Below are 19,987 nucleotides of genomic sequence, written 5' to 3' on the forward strand. Positions count from 1 at the left end.
GCACATGTTCTAGCTGAATAGGTAGAGTATCCCGTATGAAATCATGGTAACGTGCTCCATTGAGCGTAGGTAGAAGAACATGGGGCCCAATCAAGACATCACCAACAATGCCTGCCCAAACGTAGACAGAAAATCTGTGTTGATGACGTGATTGCACAATTGCGTGCGGATTCTCGTCAGCCCACACATGTTGATTGTGAAAATTTACAGTTTGATCACGTTGGAATGAAGCCTCATCCGTAAAGAGAACATTTGCACTGAAATGAGGATTGACACATTGTTGGATGAACCATTCGCAGAAGAGTACCCGTGGAGGCCAATCAGCTGCTGATAGTGCGTGCACACGCTGTACATGGTACGGAAACAACTGGTTCTCCCGTAGCACTCTCCATACAGTGACGTGGTCAACGGTACCTTGTACAGCATCAACTTCTCTGACGCTGACATTAGGGTTTTCATCAACTGCGCGAAGAATTGCCTCGTCCGTTGCTCCAACGTAGTTTGAATTGCGCGCCAAAAAGAAGACAACCAATCAGAGACTGTGCTCGACATCTATTGAGCAGCCCAGAGAGCATCCCAAAGTGCCCCAGAGAGCATCCCAGAGTGCCCCAGAGTGCCCTTCTGCGAAGGGTAAAAAGAACGAAGTAAGGGGAGTAGGTAAAACTACTCAATTTGTTCTTATTCATGGACCTACTTTATTTTGTGGTGCGAAGTTAAATTTTTCTCTAATGAAAGTTTCTTCTTCTTCCAGTTTGGGTAACGGATGGATAACAGTTGCTTTCGTTGCTTGTAACAATGCAGGGAGAGAAGCAGTGCCTCAGTGGCTACTCACTCAAACCGAGTGAATGCGCTAGACAGAACAGTGTGCTATTTATAGCATCAGTCCTGGCGCACGCAGCGGATGTGGACTCTTATCAGCTTACGCAATCAACCGGAAGTGAATTTTCCAGCAACACGCTCCTAGTAATACTAGGTAGCGTGTTGCTCCAACGTAGTTTGAATTGCGCGCCAAAAAGAAGACAACCAATCAGAGACTGTGCTCGACATCTATTGAGCAGCCCAGAAAGCCCAGCCGGCGAATGCTGGTTCTGGAAGTGCCGTCCACATTGACAAGTGATTTGTCGTAGACGTTTTAAGATAAGTTCCGATTGTAGTATTCACTTATGGGTGAAGGCTAGTGGTCCTTCTTCTTTGGAAGATTGTCGCATTGTTGGTGATTGTACCATCTATAATCATTGAAAGCAGTTCTCAACAAACGGCCCTTTTAAGGGCCACAAAAACTACACATTGATCTTGCCAAAAGCCGAGAAGCGATTCTTCATGGTGTTTTAGCTCTCTGGGGCACTCTGGGATGCTCTCTGGGGCACTCTGGGATGCTCTCTGGGGCACTCTGGGATGCTCTCTGGGCTGCTCAATAAATGTCGAGCACAGTCTCTGATTGGTTATCTTCTTTTTGGCGCGCAATTCAAACTACGTTGGAGCAACACGCTACCTAGTATTACCAGGAGCGTGTTGCTGGAAAATTCACTTCCGGTTGATTGCGAAAGCTAATAAGAGTCCACATCCGCTGCGTGCGCCAGGACTGATGCTATAAATAGCACACTGTTCTGTCTAGCGCATTCACTCAGTTTGAGTGAATAGCCACTGCTTCTTACAATGATGCTCTGATTGGTTGTCTTCTTTTTGGCGCGCAATTCAAACTACGTTGGAGTAACGTTTACGCATCATTGTAAGAAGCAGTGTCTCAGTGGCTATTCACTCAAACCGAGTGAATGCGCTAGACAGAACAGTGTGCTATTTATAGCATCAGTCCTGGCGCACGCAGCGGATGTGGACTCTCATCAGCTTACGCAATCAACCGGAAGTGAATTTTCCAGCAACACGCTCCTAGTAATAGATGTCGAGCACAGTCTCTGATTGGTTGTCTTCATTTTGGCGCGCAATTCAAACTACGTTGGAGCAACACGCTACTTAGTATTACTAGGAGCGTGTTGCTGGAAAATTCACTTCCGGTTGATTGCGTAAGCTGATAAGAGTCCACATCCGCTGCGTGCGCCAGGACTGATGCTATAAATAGCACACTTTTCTGTCCAGCGCATTCACTCGGTTTGAGTGAGTAGCCACTGAGGCACTGCTTCTTACAATGATGCGTAAACGTTGTTTTCGTCGTCGTCGGTGAATGCTGGTTTATAAATCACTTGTCAATGTGGACGGCACTCTTGGTGCTTCGACATCTTCTGCGAAGGGTAAAAAGAACGAAGTAAGGGGAGTAGGTAAAACTACTCAATTTGTTCTTATTCAAGGACCTACTTTATTTTGTGGCGCGTCATAGGCTGGAATGTTCCGTGCTCCCTAAGACGCCGATCAATTGCTTCGAACGTCTTCCTGTCGGGACACCTTCGTTCTGGAAATCTGTCTCGATAGAAACGTACCGCGCCACGGCTATTGCCCCGTGCTAATCCATACATCAAATGGGCATCTGCCAACTCCGCATTTGTAAACATTGCACTGACTGCAAAACCACGTTCGTGATGAACACTAACCTGTTAATGCTACGTACTGATGTGCTTGATGCTAGTACTGTAGAGCAATGAGTCGCATGTCAACACAAGCACTAAAGTCACCATTACCTTCCTTCAATTGGGCCAACTGGAGCTGAATCGAGGAAGTACAGTACATACTGACGACACTAAAATGAGCTCTAACATGGAAATTAACCGTTTCCGGACACATGTCCACATAACATCTTTTCTTTATTTGTGTGTGAGGAATGTTTCCTGAAAGTTTGGCCGTACCGTTTTGTAACACCCTGTATATTCCTCCACGTGCAACTATGTAAGAATATTTTGGGTTGTATCACTACTTAAACTATCTGACAAAAAGCATTCGGACACCTATTAGTGAACATTGATATGATGTGTCCCCCCCCCCCCCCCCCCTTCGTCGTTATAACGACTTAAACCCTGCTGGGGACACTTTGCATCAGGCAACTGAATGTGTGTGATTGAATGGTAGTCCATTCCTCCTCAGGTCAGGACTCCTGGTCAAAACGGTCAAAGAGCTCTAAGCACTGGTCAAATGGCTCTAAGCACTATGGGACTTAACATCTGAGGTCATCAGACCCCTAGACTTAGAACTACTGAAACCTAACTAACCTACGGACATCACACACATCCATGCCCGAGGCAGGATTCGAACCTGCGACCGTAGCAGCATCGCGGTTACGGGCTGGTACCTAGTACAATATCGAGAACGTTGTTGTCCACAAATCATTGCCTCACATGTACTACTTTATGACATGTGCATGGTCATGGCTATACAATCAATCATCGTCTTCTAACCGTTCTTGTACTACACTGAAGAGTCAAAGAAACTGGTACACCTGCCTAATATCGTGTAGAGCTCCTGCGAGCAAGCAGAAGTGCCGCGACACGATGTGGCGTGGACTCGACTAATGTCTGAAGTACTGCTGGAGCGAATTGAGTCCATGAATCCAGCAGGGCTGTCCATAAATCCGAAATCTTACGAGGGGGAGGAAATCTCTTCTGAACAGCACGTTTCAAGGCATCCCAGATATGCTCAATAATGTTCATGTCTGCGGAGTTTGGTGGCCAACGGAAGTGTTTGAACTCAGAATAGTGTCCCTGGAGCTATTCTGTATCAATTCTGGACTGTGGGTTGTCCCATTGTCCTACTGGAATTGCCAAAGTCCGTCAGAATGCACAATAGACTTGAAAGGATGCAGGTGATCAGACACGATGCTTACGTACGCAACACCTGTCAGAGTCGTATCTATAAGTATCAGGGATTCCATATCACTCCAACTGCACATGCCCCACACCATTACACAGCCTCCACCTGCTTGCACAGTCCCCTGCTGACACGCAGAGTCCATGTATTCATGAGGTTGTCCCCATACCCGTACACGTCCATCCGCTCCATACAATTTGAAACGAGACTCGTCCGACCGGGCAACATGTTTCCAGTCATCAGCAGTCCAGTTCCGATGTTGACGAGCCCAGGCGAGGCATGAAGCTCTGTGTCCTGCTTCGGCTCCGAAAGCCCATGTCGATGACGTTTCGTTGAATGGTTCGCACGCTGATGCTTGTTGATGGCCCAGCACTGAAAACTGCAGCAATTTGCGGAAGGATTGCACTTCTGTCACGCTCAACGATTCTCTTAGTCGTCGTTGGTCCCGTTCTTGCAGGATCTTTTGCCGGCCGCAGCGATATCGGAGATCTGATGCTTTACCGCATTCCTGATATTCACAGTACACTGTATGGGAAACTCTGCACTTCTTCGCTACCTCGGAGATGCTGTGTCCCATTGTTCGTGCGCCGACTATAACACCACTTTCAAACTCACTTAATCTTGCTCATCTGTCATTGTAGTAGCAGTAACCAATCTAACAACTGCGACAGACATCTGTTGTCTTATATAGGCGTTGCCGGCCGCAGCGCCGTATCCTGCCTATTTATGTATTTTTGTATTTGAATACGCATGCCGATACCAGTTTCTTTGGCGCTTCAGTGTATACGCACTACAGAAAGCTGCAAAAGGTGTTCATATCCTTCCTTAAATGCAACAGGCGGGCCACGCTAACAACGAGAACCACCCTTATACCGTAAAACTACCTGTTCCGTACTTCACTGTCGGCACTTCACATGATGGTAGGTAACGTTCTCCAGGTATTCGCAAACTCACTACACACAGTTACTGTGCTAGCTGGACTGCTGGTAGCACCTTGGAACTCACGACTGTTTTCTTCCTCTAATTTCACGCGATTTTTCTATAACCACCCTGCGGCAACACTCGACGGTCCCTGTCTGTCAGTACTGAGGTCCTCGTGGTCTCTGATTGGTCGTACTTGTTCCTGCGCGTTTCCACTTTATAATCACATCACCAACAATCGCCTTGGGCTGCTTCAGAAGAAGGAAGATTATGGTTTAACCCCCTGTGGGCAGCTTTAGAAGGCTTGGAATGTCCTTGATGTATTTACCTAAATGATATCCAATGATTAGTTCACGTTCGGACTCACTGATCTCTCCTGAGAAACAGACTGACAACAGAATACTCCCCGCCTCGTTTTATACTGGAGGGCGCACCTCTCGTGACATCTAGTGGTCAATTCTGCATTACAGAGATGTGTACGCATGATTTTGGTCATATAGTGTACCGTCAATGTTCTTAATATATTGTGCTCCATAATGTTGACTGTTCATATGAATGTGATGCACGTATTTCATACATTCCTTATTATTTCGGAACTAGAGTATCAGTTCTTTGCTTGGTACTGTTTTCTCGTGGTTTAGTCATGTCAAGTCATGTGTTCAATACTTTACATAGTCGGCACCACCCGTTCCTTCCGTCTCCATAATTTCTACCTCACCCTTTATGGTTGTCCCATCCGGCTCACCCCCACCTTGAGATACCTTGGCCTCACCCTCGACCGTCACCTCACCTCTCACCTCCTGACCATCCAGCAGAAAACCTCTGCCTCCTGAAACTCCTGTCTGGCCGGACATGCGGATTGCATCCTTCCACCATCCTCCACACCTACAAATCCATCATCCGTCCTATCCTCTGTTATGCCAGCGTTGCCTGGATCTCTGCACCCACCCGCTTTTACAAGGCCCTCCAAATCGTCTAACGCCATGCACTCCGGCTTGCCTTCCATATCCGCCTCCTTCCCCCACATGGCTCCTGTATGACCTCATCCCCTTCCCCCACCTCCTCCTTTTCCTCCAACATCTCTGCATCCTTTACACTGTCCGCAGGCTTAATCCCCCCCACCCTCTGGTTTCCTCCTTCCTCTCCACCCCCTGCACGTCGCCGCGCCTCTAACGCTATATCCCTCCCTCTCTCCACATCCACACCCTCCATCTAATTCATCAGGGCAATTTCCTCCCCCTCCCAGATGATGAGCTTCGCCGTGACATATACCCTTCCTTGCAACTATAATGTGGCCTTGTCCCCCCCTCCTTCGTCCCCAGGGCCCCCCGTTTTCCTATCCCCTCCTTCTCCCAGAGCGAAGTTTCCTCCTTCCCTCCCTGAGTACCTGCACCCCCTCCTCAGCTGTTTTCCTCTCCTGTCCCTTCCCTTCCGAGCCTTCCTTTGGCGCACACCCACATCATCCCCCTTTCTACCCCTCCTCCTCACCTCCTTTCCCCTTCTTCCCATTTCCCTTGTCCCCCTCCCCCGCCCCTTGCAGATCCTCTCAGGTTTTTATTCGTTAACAGTGTGTTACGTTAGTGCAGAGTGTCGGTGCCGTTATACAGTGTTATCTAGTGATGTGGGTTTTCATTGTTTGCTCGACCAGTTTTTCGTCCATGACAGTTCCTTGCTACGCCATCCGACATGTGGCTGTTTTACGCGTTCTACGGACTTTTATGCTCTGGCCGTACTTTGCCTGGTGCCTTTCAATGTAGTGTGTGTGGTTTTTTGTGTAACATACTTTTTTAGATTTTTATCTCCGAATTACAGTCACCGCTTTGTATGTCTTCCTCGCTTCTGTTCCGCCTGTTTTGTTTCTATATTCCGCCATGTTGTCTCCTTTATATTGTTTTTAAATATCTTCCTGTCTATTTATGTCTCTTGGCTGAAGAGCAGCGCTTATGCTGCTGCCAGCCCGCCCCTGATGTGGAGTGGAAATGACAATATAGGGGAAAAAAAGCATTTGAGTGCTAATATGTGCAGCATATCTGAACTGTGTATTGTGGCGCAGGTAGAAGGTAAAGTTGGAGACTGCAGACTGAAGTGACGGGCTTGGTGTGCTGCAGTGCGCCGAGCAGTGCGTGCGGGAGCGCGCGGTGAGCAAGGCGGGCAGCTGCCCCGGCGACCTGTCGGCGCTGTCGGCGTTCGAGGCGGCGTGCATCACGGCGTGCGCGCACGACGGCGACTGCCCCGCCACCGACAAGTGCTGCCCCAACGCCTGCGGCGCCACCTGCCAGCGCGCGCAGCAGCTGGACGTGGCCCCAGGTACGCCAGGGAGACGCTCCCACCTCCAACACAGCGCGCATTCTTCTTATCTTTCATTACTCCCCAGAAGGAAGGGCGCGGCATCGGAGAGAATCTAATGCCCTTTGAAGCCTTAGCTTAATTAGGTATTGGTGTTTGGACACACTGAAAGATTGTGGTGAGGAATGTTAGGGTACACATCGTCCAACTAGGAGCTGAGTGTGAGGTCGCAAAATGGCAGCGATATTAGGGCTTTCGATGCTCCACGTATTGTTTACCATGCAACCACACTATTGGCTGCTAACGCAACACGAAGCGGAACTGGAGGTATCCAATGGTGAGTACAGCACGAGCCTACGGAGCGTAGTTCAACTGTTCAGTCGACAAGTAACTCACAACAGTACTGCAGTGCTAGCGGTATTTATAAAAAGCAGGACAATGACAAGGATAAACAAAGCAAATATTGCATTATAGTTGCAGCAACAGTTATCGAAGTTGACATTTCATCAGAAAGGAACCCAAGGAATTCCGCACAGTGAGAAAGAATTGGCAGATGGAATACCTGTATCAGCGTTTCTGCAAGATGAGTCAGTGTAATGTGTGATGTCGTTTACGCTCGACTGTGCGAACAATGTACGTGAGGAGTACAATGATGACGATACGTGCTTAACAAGTGATACTGACACTAAAACACGTGTCGAGCCACGTAGTTCATCACCCTTGTTGGATACGGAGACATAAATCTCGTCTCCAGTGAAACTTAGTTTTCAAATAAGTCCTCAACAGTATGACCGTGTAGTGACAGAAAAACTGAGGATATTCAAGGGAGGACAAAACTGGTGTTCGCGCGTTTCGACGATGCTCGATACAATTTACACGATGTGCATGATAGAGACGAACTACGTTATGCACACTGAATTGCGAGCATCATAGAGTACAGTGATTTTAAGGAAACCAGCGGGCGATTGCATAACTTCAAACAGTGCTACAGGTTTGGAAGACGAAAGGTAACGAAATTCTGGACGATGCATAGAAAACTGCTAAATTGGCTCCAAAATTAGTAGATAAGATGAACAAACTTATCACAGGGTTTTGTAAGAAATTTGTTTTCAACTCCGGCCACTCATGATTTGAAGAAGATATGCGTGTGAAAGGAACCCTGGAAATTAGAGGTACGAAGAAAGTTGTATCAAGATCAACTAACATTCATGCCGTAACGTATCCGTATACAATTATGCCGACTGTTAATCTGGATGGTAAATTTGCTGAAAAGTTATTTATTGTGCTTGAGGTTCTCTGCTGCCAGCGATTCTTTCTCGTGGGCGTGATCTTGCAAGGGCAGTAGGGAGTATTAACGTCACAGCAAGCAAGAGTGGGAGAATGAGCGTAAAAGAAATATAACTGTGGTATGAACACTGCCTCTGGCCAATAATTGCTCAAATTAACTTCTTTTGCTTGATTCCTGGTCTGCGTATACAAAGTCGTACTCCTTTAGAGAAAACTATCCCTCCTGGAAAGTGTGTGACGTTGTAAATCATACCACCGTCAACCACACAACAAATTCAGCCTCTGGATGTTTGTTTTTCCGTGCCCATAAAACATATTATAACAGCTTCGCTTTAAAGGTTGGCCAGTTTCACGATAAGCCTTGCAGCACACACTTTCGCATTCGTTTGCTTGCCATCACGTTCCATCAGCTCCCATCACCCCGTTAGACCAATATGTTTGTAAAAGCATTTTTTACAGGTGGATACCTGGATGAATGTCCTGCACCGTTTGTAACTCATAAGGAATTCGCATTCGATCTTGTTGGTCCAAACTTCTGTGATCACTGTGGAGCACCATTTTTCATTCAGCGATCATTGTGCAAGTTAATGGTTTGCTTTGAACAATTCTTGAATTTCAACGACGTCCGTTGTGAAGTGTAATACGTGTGTCCCATAGAAGGTTGATCTCCGCACCTTCCGCACACTAATTTTCTATCACCTTCTGATACACATGGTGTGCACTTTCGTTAATGTATTGACTTATCATGGCAAGTATCTCGCATTGGCAGCCATTGCAGCAGTGCCTAGTCGCAAAAGTGTCCAGGATTTGACTGTTTCCCCTCTATTCTTTCTTGGCATTCTGATGTAGGGGACGGGACGTGACCCTAGCGGTGGCGTGTGAATCGGCTGATGGTGAAGCAGGACGGAGCGCCTCTCCCCACCTGGACGTGGGCTGCGGAGGTATTGGTGACTGGAGTCTTACAGTGAGCCGTCAGTAAAACACCCCTGGTTATAACAGTCCTTTATACGTGTCAATTACAGCTCTCCGCCTGGACCATCCCCTTGGTGTGACAACAAACGTGATTTATCCAACCAGACGACACGTTTACACTGATCCACGGTCCAGTCTCGATGATTCTGTTACCACAGCAATCATAACTGGTGATGTAGTTGGGCCAACTTGGAAACACGCAGGGGTCGTCTGTTGTGGAGCTCCATGCTAAGCAGTATGGGCTGTACAGTGCGTTCCGAAATACTTGTGCTTGCACCAGCATTGCACTCTGTCGTCCTACACAGATTGATACCATACCCGCTTCACAGGGGCGGCAGTCCTCCGTCTTCACGTTCTGTGACAAGGCGTGGACGTCCAACAACATGTTACTTACTCGTTGCTTCACCGTCCTTCAGCCACTATCCTACATATACGCATGACAGCAATGCGCGAAGCCCGACAAGCTTCGCCGTTTTCGAGATACTCGTTCGCAGGCTCTCCGTAGTAATAATCTGCCCTTTGTCAAAGTCGCATATCGCAATGGGTTTCCCCATTCGCATATCTTCGCTAGGGTGATCCCCCGTCCGTGTCTGATCCGCTTACATACTTTCGTTACTGCGTCAAGTACCCGCAACGCCACCAGACGGCGTGCAACGTTGCGGTGGGCACAGACATAATGTTTTGGCTCATCAGTGTATGTTTTGATGAGTTTCTAACATTGCTTAAAATTTTAGCGGTAAAACTACGAAGCCAGCTGCAGTGGGATGAACACATAAGACCAGTCGTTGGGAAGAGGAATAAGACAGCTGGATTTGTTCTGGAGAAGTGCATTTCTAAAAGGAATCGCATACAAGACACTAGTGTATTCAGTTCTAGAATAGTGCCGTAGTGTTTGGAGCTGCTATCAGCGGACATCGAACGAATTTGGAGAAGCGCTGTTTGGCGTCATGACTAGTCCGTACAGTCCATGCGAAAGTAACTCTTTCTGAAGGAACGCAAATGGTAATCATTTGAATAACGGTGGTTCCCTCGAAAATGAGTTGGTAAATACAGAAAACCAACAACTGCGCTGCCACTACGTTGGAACTCGCACAGGACCATAAGACACGACAGAAATGTCACTGACTTTAGCAGCAGCCACGCTCTGCGTCGGACTATGTAGTCGCTTCCGGAGTGTAGTAACTGTAGGTGTAGGTGCAGGCATAGTATTTCGATGGATTTTCCCGTAGCATTGGTGAACAAACCAAAGTGGCAGTTTCTAGGGGAAGTTATGCATAGTACATGAGGAAAGTCGATTGTATATTTCTAACCATTCCCTCCTAAAACGAGTCCATGGCCATAGTCACTGCGCCATTTCACTCCGTCTCATTATCGACTTGACTTACTAGCCAAATAAACGAAATCTTCTATCCGTCCAAGCTACTCGTGCTGAGAATACCTATTGCCCTCACTGAGTGCCTTGGATCGCTGGAAAATCTCTTATTACATAGTCACAAAATTTGAAAAGAGGAGCTAAAAATATAATTTAGTGGAAGGAGGTGCATTAACTCATCACGAGGTCAAAAACTGTCTTCTGTCATAAGCAACATTATACTTCCACGTTAAAAATTTTTAAGTAGACCTCTCTTTAAAACCAGGGGCACCATCGGGAGAGTAAATACGGAAGAAATGTAATAAATCATAACCAAAGCACACTAATCCTCATGACAATGAAAAATATAAAATACAACAACATAGTTTCAATTCAAAATTTGAAGATATTTTTGACATATCACATACTAATGTCTCGTACATTCTGTGTAATTTGCTGTGGTTCTCACCAACTACAAATGGCGTACAAACCAGAAGAATTACTAAGGAATGTAGTAATGTTTCCAAACAATGTTTGTAATGCGTAAGAAAACACATTTACGCACTTCCGACTTTCTTGGAGTGGAGAAGCCAGTCTTTTGATTTCGTATTCGTAATACAGGTGCACTCTGCATGCGGTGGCCTGCTTCGTCACTCGCAGCCCTTTATATGAAGACGTTGGCTGTAAACAATTGTAAGGGTGTAACTGGTTGTTTTGAGAAATTACGCAGCAAAGGTTTCAATAAAATCACCTAAATAAAATAATTTAAGTACATGCAATGTGATTGTTATTCGGGTAAGTCATTGTTTTCAAATATATTTACAGTAACGGCATATTTTTAAAATGGTATATTCTACCCAACTTTTATTCTTAAAAATTAGTCAATGGGTACTTAAAATTTACAAACTGAGTACACTTGACATGTATTACCATGGACTTACCACTCAGTATTTGGTGGGCGATTTAAAGAAACGTGACTACGAAACCTCTCAAAAATAAAAATTCAGAGGGTTCTAATTCTTTCAGTTTTTGATAGTAAGATTTGCATTGACAATTTTTGCCATATTAATATGGAATTCATCACAATATAAAATTAATTTTAGCAAGCGCCTTACTACAGCATGTAAAGCATGTTTAGCACAGCTCTTAACATTTCTTCCATCAACCAGTCAATTAAATTCAAGTAGACTATGGTAAGGGACACAACATTGTTTACTTCTTTAAAAAAATTCTTCCACTCACCTTATTAATAACTACTTTTGAAGTGCATTTGCGCTCGGATACAAATGCAGGATCTTATCTGAGATTTAGATGTCCACGTCATTCTCGGATTTATACAAATCAACCCTGAAAAGCATTTACGAGGCATGAAAACTGCGCTCGCCACTACTACTGGAAGCCATTTTTTGGCACTTAGCACTGATTAGATGAACAAAGTTGCTATTAGTGACAATCTGAAATTAGAGAAAGAGAGCTACTTCTCGGTTTATCGTGGAACTACCAACTAATATAAGTAAAACGCGTCACTTAACAAAAAAATGGCTCTGAGCACTATGGGACTTAACTTCTGTGGTCATCAGTCCCCTAGAACTTAGAACTACTTAAACCTAACCAACCTAAGGACATCACACACATCCATGCCCGAGGCAGGATTCGAACCTGCGACCGTAGCAGTCGCACGGTTCCGGACTGCGCGCCTAGAACCGCGAGACCACCGCGGCCGGCGTCACTTAACATGTTTTGCAGGAAATAACTGTGTTTGCCATCGATTTCCCTTACCACTGTCTTTATACATCCGGCCTACGATCCATAGTATTTTACTCCAAGTTCTGAAAGCTTCTGGATAGATGACAGAACTAGACAGATCTCGGGTTACCACTAGTGTCTGATTCCACCCGTCGGCTTTGAGCAATGACATCATACCTAACGCATAGACGGTGCAAAGAGGCAGTCTTTGACAGCAAATGTCGTATTCGAAATTAAACGAATGTAACACAGGATAAAATTACAATCAGAGTTTGCATGATTAACTATTTAGCCACGAATTATATCTAAAAGAATGGAAAGCAACGAAAATAAATAAGAACAGAAAAAGAGAAATATACATGTCTGAAATAAATTACCGTCTCAATGCAGCACAGTTATCGATTCCAATCATTACGCGGTTCATTACTTAGACTATGTTTGCAGCAAATGTGTGCACGATAGTCGTGGAATTTTTAGATTTGATCTTACTGTCTTCACTACTGTGAAAAAGAAAGAAACAGAATCCGTACCTACAATATTTGTTACATTTTCGCAGTATGGCGAGATCAATAAAACTCTAAAAATCCTACAACAACCGAGTACACACACTCACTGCAAAGAAGTCTAAAATTATGAATCATCGAGTGGTTGGATTCCGTAACGAGAATTGACCTCCTACATAGGTCAGCTATAGTCACCGATTCCAACAATTCCGTGGATCATTATCTAAACCATTTTTACGGCAGGTGTGTACACTGAAGTGTAATAGGATCTCTGCTTTTTAATTGCCCTCTAAGCTACTGCAAAAAATTAAAAATATTGGAATCAGTGACTAGAATTAAGCTATATTAGAGGTCAGTTCTAGTTATTGATTCCAATCATTACATGCTTCATTATTTAGAACGTTTATGCAGTAGGTGTGACCTGAATTGTAGAAGGATTTCTACACTTGTAATTCTTCTCCGAACTGCTATGAAAATGTAACAAATATGGGAATTGGTAACGAGAATTAACGCATAAAGGTCAATTCTAGGTATCGATTTCAATATTAGTTACTTTTGTTAATTTTAATTATCTGTGTACTTTTGTCCTATAGTTTATGAGTCGGTTTTTCCACATTTCATTCTCCCGGTTTCGTATTACATTTTAGTTTCTCCCCGCCCAAAACCCCCACATTCCCGCTGTAGCCCCGTTAGATTCAATAATTCTTATTATTATAAGTTAACGTATTTTATAATACTACCACTTTCCCACTCGCTATACTGTAACAGAAATTAAGGGTTGTCTGTGCTTTTCTTCTTCGCATATGTTACAACAGTAATTTATTAATTTATTTCAGATACACATATTGCTCTATTGTTTTATTTATTTCCATTATTTTCAGTTCGTTTCGATATAATTCGTGGCTAAGTAATTAATCGCGTGAATTGTGATCGTAATTTTATAACACGCTACATTCCTTTCTTTACAAATATCATCAGCTGCTTTCAGAGAATACGTCTATGTAGCATACGTGCCTCTAGTATGACGTCGTTGCTCAAAGCTGACGAGAGGAATCGGACACAAGAATTTATCCCTGATATGGGATACACATTCCCCAGTGCTCAAAAGTGCTTTAGTGGAACATACGTGTCCCATGAACCACGGAGGGGTTAAGTAGGCAGTGACTTCGTAATTAGGTGCGTGGCCGCTGTAGCAGGTGGCGGCGAGTGTGTTAATGCCCGCAGGTCTGTCGGCAGTGCCGGTGAACGTGAGCGCTTCGGAGCGCGGCCACGGGCGCGTGCACGTGCAGTGGCGGCTGCCGGGCGACGACGGCCACGCCTACGGCGACGGCGGGGGAGGCGGGGGCGACGCGGAGGCGCAGCTGGTGTTCGTGGTGCAGGAGCGCCACCACGTGGGGCAGCGGCTGGCGCGCGACCGCCTGGGCGCCTGGGGCCCGCTGCACCGGGGCGTGCGGCCGCACTGCCTGCTGCCCAGGGGGGTCATCCGGCCCGGCAGGTGAGCCGTCCCCAGGCTGTGGCGCACATAGTCCAGCGCTATTCACCTGTCTCTAAAAAGTGCAGAAATCAGGGAGGACATCATTGTCTGAGAGATCACAAAGAGGTTTTCCATTATCGTGCACACAGCATCTGTCTTTTGCTAAGTACGAGAGTTGTGTCTTGATGTGTGAACTCACTGCAGGTACTGTTACGAATGTGTAGACTTTAGTGTCAGGTTTATGTTGTTAACGACGACGAGAGAGAGAGCAGAGTGGGTCCTCTGATATTTACTGTATACATCTACATCTACATATATACTCCTCTAGCCACCAAGAGGTGTGTGGCGGAGGGCACAATTCGCCCCAAAGTCATATCCCCCCCCCCCTCTCCCCCCTCTGTTCACTCGCGGATCGCGCGAGGGAAAAACGACTGTCTGAAAGCCTCAGTACGCCCTCCTATTCCCCTTATGTTTGAATGGTGATCATTGGGCGATTTGAAAGTTGGTGGTAATAATATATGCTCTACATCCTCGGTGAAGATCGGGTTTCGGAATTTAGTGAGCAGCGACTTCCGTTTAGCGCTCCGTCTGTCCGCAAGAGTGTCCCACTTCAAACTTTCTATGAGATTTATAACGCACTCGCGATGGCTAAATGTACAAGTCACGAATCTTGCCGCTCTTCCTTGGACCTTCTCAATCTCCTGACTCAGACCCAACTGGTAAGGGTCCCATACAGACGAGCAATACTCCAAGACTGGACGAACTAACGTATTGTAAGCTATTTCCTTTGTTGGGGGATGCATCGCTTCAGGATTCTACCAATAAACCGCAATCTGGAGGTCGCCTTACCCGTTACTTGTGTAATCTGATCATTCCATTTGAGATCATTTCGAATAGTCACACCCAGATACTTGACGGACGTTACCGCTTCCAAAGACTGGGCATTTTTTTTTGTACTCGTACATTAATGGGGATTTTCGCCTTGTTATACGCAGTAGGTTACACTTACTAATTTTGAGACATAACTGCCAGTCATTACACCACGCATTTATTTTCTGCAAATCCTCATTGATTTGTTCACAAATTTCGTGTGATACTACTTTCCTGTAGACTACAGCATCATCTGCAAACAATCTAAGGCAGCTGTCAGTACCATCAACCAGCTACATAGCAGATACCAGGTAGGGCCAGTAACATTATTAGATTCCTCGCCAACGACGATGTTTGTTGCAAGAAAATATCTTCACTGGACAGCAGAGTAGGGAAAAACCAACTGGTCAAAACCAATATCGGTATTTTAATTCCGAATAACCGGTAGTATTCGGTATTTGTTTAAACACTAGTGTAACAGTTACTTCTTTTCATTTTATGCTAATAACGGAATAAAAAAAAAAAAGATAAACAGAAAGATCGATTAGCTATAGCAACAGTGCTAAAATTTTTCGTTTTTAAGTAAACTAGTCTTTAAAAAAGAAGTAATTTTTCTACGTAAAATAGCAGTATTTTGAAATAATGTGTTATTTCAGAAAATGGGAAACGCGAACAGTGCTATTTTAATAACAACGTCCACAGAAACGAGCAACAAACAAATGGCAATAGAATTGGTACAGCATTGCTGCCGTGTGTCGCGGCTCAAGATACGCGTGCGCATGCACTGTGTAAGACTTTCCCCCGTCTAGTCTACACAGTAATTTCTCGCTGTATTCGCTGGACATCCGTTGTACTGCAGAATGTCACCAATCCTAGATCTAGAAATATTTTTACAAATTTACATAAGAATGAATTACAATGCTTCATATGCTTTAAAAGACTAAAATTGGTCTGCCATCTCTAGAAACTAATAAAATGGGAGGAGATTATGGTGACAGTAATAAATGAAAAACTTCACATCTACGTCTACGTGATTATTATGCTATCCACAATCAAGTGCCTGGTAGAGGGTTCAATGAACCACCTTCAAGTTGTCTCTCTACCGTTAAGCTCTCGAACGGCACGCGAAAAAACCAACACGTAAATTTTTCTGTACGAGCCCTGATTTCTCTTATTCTGTAATGATGATCATTTCTCATTATGTAGGTGGGTGCCAACAGAATGTTTCCGTAATCGGAGGAGAAAACTGGTGACTGAAATTTCATAAGAAGACCCCGTCGCAACGAAAAACGCCTTTGTTTTAATGATTGCCACTCCAATTCACGTATCATGTCTGTGACACTATCTCACCTATTTCGCGATAATACAAAACGAGCTGCCCTTTTTTGTGCTTTTTCGATGTCATCCGTCAGTCCCACCTGATGCGGGACCCACACCGCACAGCAATACTCCAGAATCGGGTGGACAAACGTGGCGTAAGCAGTCTCTTTAGTAGACCTGTTGCACCTTCTAAGTGTTCTGTCAATGAATCGCAGCATTTTGTTTGCTCTACCCACAATATTATCTATTTGATCGTTCCAATTTAGGTTATTTGTAGTTGTAATCCCTAAGTATTTAGTTGAATTTACAGCCTTCAGACTTGTGTGACTCATCGCATAATCGAAATTTAACAGTTTTCTTTTAGTAATCATGTGAATACTTTCACACTTTTGTTTATTCAAGTTCAATTGCCACTTTTCGCACTATACAGATATCTTATCTAAATCATTTTGCAAGTCGTTTTGATCATCTGATAACTTAACAAGCCGGTAAATGACAGTATCATCTGCAAACAATCTAAGACGGCTACTCAGATTGTCTCATGTGTCGTTAATATAGATCGGGAACAATAGAGGGCCTATAACACTTCCTTGGGGAACGCCGGATATAACTTCTGTTTTACTCGATGACTTTCCGTCTATTACTACGAACTGTGACCTTTCTGAGAGGAAATCACGAATCCAGTCGCACAACTGAGGCGATACTCCGTAGGCACGCAGTTTGGTTAGAAGACGCTTGTGAGCAACGGTGTCGAAAGCCTTCTGGAAATCGAAAAATATGGAATCAATTTGACATCCCCTGTCGATAGCACTTGTTACTTCATGAGTATAAAGAGCTAGAGCTAGTTGTGTTTCACAAGAACGATATTTTCTGAATCCGTGCTGACTATGTGTCAATGAAACGTTTTCTTCGAGGTACTTCATAATGTTCGTATACAGTATATGTTCCAAAACCTTATCGACGTTAGCGATATAGGCCTGTAATTGAGAGGATTACTCCAACTTCCCTTTTGGGTATTGGTGTGACTTGAACAGTTTTCCAGTCTTAAGGTACGGATCTTTCTGTGAGCGATTGGTTGTATATTTTTGCTAAATATGGCGCTATTTTATCATCATACTCTGAGAGGAACCTGACTAATACCCATCTGGACCGGTGGCCTTGGCTTTGCTAAGTGATTTAAGCTGCTTTGTTACACAGAGGATATCTACTTCTATGTTTCTCATCTTGGCAGTTGTTCTTAACGACTATTGATTCAGAATGCATGATAAAAACGGAAAGTAGCTGATCTGCTGCCAGTGTCTACATGATATGTCCTGAAGACGAACGAATGAACACGAAAAACAGCCTCCTTCAACCTCAGTTTTCACCTTTTAGCCCAGACTATTCGTAATGCCCAGATATACCGGTGATTTTCTCTAGTATTCGATCACTTGCCACATTTCTTTGTTCGATATCTACCTTTATTACAAAAAATAAGAGGAACAAAAAGCTGAAAATCGGTTATTTCAGAAACTGGTTATTTTGAGCGGTTTTAACAGTCATCTTCGAATGGCGTGTAAAAAGGCCGACAGCCATAAGCAAATGCAGATGGACTAAATTTCCATATTTCGTGTATGATTGGCAGATCTCTTCAAATGTGGGTGAATGTAAAATATTGTCTGATAGAGAAAAAACACGGCAGTGTCCGTTTAAAATATTAGTGATGAACATCTTGAGCACCTCACATTGTTTAAATATTTAGGAGTAGTACAAAGGAGCGATAAGAAATGAGGTGAGCACCTGCAATCACTGTTTGCAAAGGCGAATGGACATAATATACAACACGGCCAAATCTAGAGTATATCCTAAAGAACAGGCACCACGCATTCATATAACTGATACGCCTAGTTGGGCAATGGATCCACCTTCTGCAGTGCGGATGTACAAATACGTCCCATATCCCGTGGGAATCTCATAGTAACGAACATGGAATCAATGGACGGGGACTGAGGATACGTGGCGCTCGATGGAAGTGTGGATCGGCCGTGAGGAGTGAAGAGGCAGTTCGCGCAGCTGCGATAACGCTGAGTCCCGGGTGGCGCAATGGTTAACGCACCTCCCTCAGTAAGCAGGAGTTCCTGGGTTTGAATCCTGGTCCGGTACACATTGCCACTAGTCGCCACTGATTCCGCGTAATGTCTAGCTGCAGCTGACACCAGTGACCCCCCACAGTTTACAAATCGAGTGTACTGTTTCAGCGTCTGGAGTTCTGATTAAGTGTGAGCATGACAACAGACATAGACCAGGTAGAGCTCCAGCCTCTGTGCATAGCCGATATCAGTAGTAGCAGTAGCAGCTTATATGTTGCACGCAGTCTGTATATGTTGTACGAAGTATGATATCTTAAATTACTTCTGAGTAGCAGATTATTTCTCTGTTTTTAATAGTGGTATTTATTCTGTTCTAAAACTTACTAAAGGCAAGGCCTCCGGTCCAGATTATATACCGGTCAGGTTCCTCTCAAAGTATACTGATACAATAGCTCCATATTTAGCAATTATATACAACCGCTCGCTCACAGAAAGATCCGTACCTAAAGACTGGAAAATTGCTCAAGTCACACCAATACCCAAAAAGAGAAGTAGGAGTACTCCGCTGAATTACAGGCCTATATCACTAACGTCGATTTGCAGTAAGGTTTTGGAACATATACTGCATTCGAACATTATGAAGTACCTCTAAGAAAACGATTTATTGACACGTAGCACGGATTCAGAAAATACCGTTCTTGTGGAATACAACTAGCTCTTTATACTCATGAAGTAATAAGTGCTATCGACAAGGGATGTCATATTAATTGCATATTTTTAGATTTCCAGAAGGGTTTCGACACCGTTCCTCACAAGCGTCTTGTAACCAAACTGCGTGCCTCAGTTGTGCTAGTGGATTCCTGATTTCCTGTCAGAAAGGTCACAGTTCGTAGTAATAGACGGAAAGCCATCGAGTAAAACAGACGTTATATCCGGCGTTCCCCAAGGAAGTGTTATAGGCCCTCTATTGTTCCTGATCTATATTAGCGACACATGAGACGACCTGAGTAGCCGTCTTAGATTGTTTGCAGATGATACTGTCATTTACCGGCTTGTTAAGTTATCAGATGATCAAAACGACTTGCAAAATGATTTAGATAAGATATCTGTATAGTGTGAAATGTGGCAATTGACCCTGAACAAGGAAAAGTGTGAAGTTATTCACATGAGTACTAAAAGAAATCAGCTAAATTTCGATTACGCGATAAGTCACACAAATCTGAAGACTGTAAATTCAACTAAATACTTAGGGTAAGGTAGCGCCGAACCATCAGCATCGGATCAGACTCAACTGTGGGAGGGGATTATTGGTAACCGCGTTCTGTGAGCAGCCATCCGTCCACAACGCCTCGCAGGCGAGGCAGTCTGCACGTCCTACGCAAGACCGGACCTCCCCTGCTAAAACACATGCGTCTGGCAGTACAAGCGTAGTATGGCT

The 19,987-nt window shown here is 44.6% G+C and overlaps 1 protein-coding gene across 1 annotated transcript in view; it reads left to right on the forward strand.

The window, feature by feature from the left end:
* The window catches only part of LOC124775074 (anosmin-1), a 294,766-nt gene that overhangs the window by 239,417 nt on the left and 35,362 nt on the right, over positions 1-19,987 (forward strand). Inside the window, exons 2-3 of the mRNA XM_047249882.1 lie at positions 6,780-6,978; positions 14,041-14,311. Of these exons, the coding sequence (XP_047105838.1) occupies positions 6,780-6,978; positions 14,041-14,311 (470 nt within the window). The remainder of the gene's footprint in view (positions 1-6,779; positions 6,979-14,040; positions 14,312-19,987) is intronic.

The sequence above is a fragment of the Schistocerca piceifrons genome, chromosome 1, assembly GCF_021461385.2.
Source record: "Schistocerca piceifrons isolate TAMUIC-IGC-003096 chromosome 1, iqSchPice1.1, whole genome shotgun sequence".
Taxonomy (NCBI): domain Eukaryota; kingdom Metazoa; phylum Arthropoda; class Insecta; order Orthoptera; family Acrididae; genus Schistocerca; species Schistocerca piceifrons.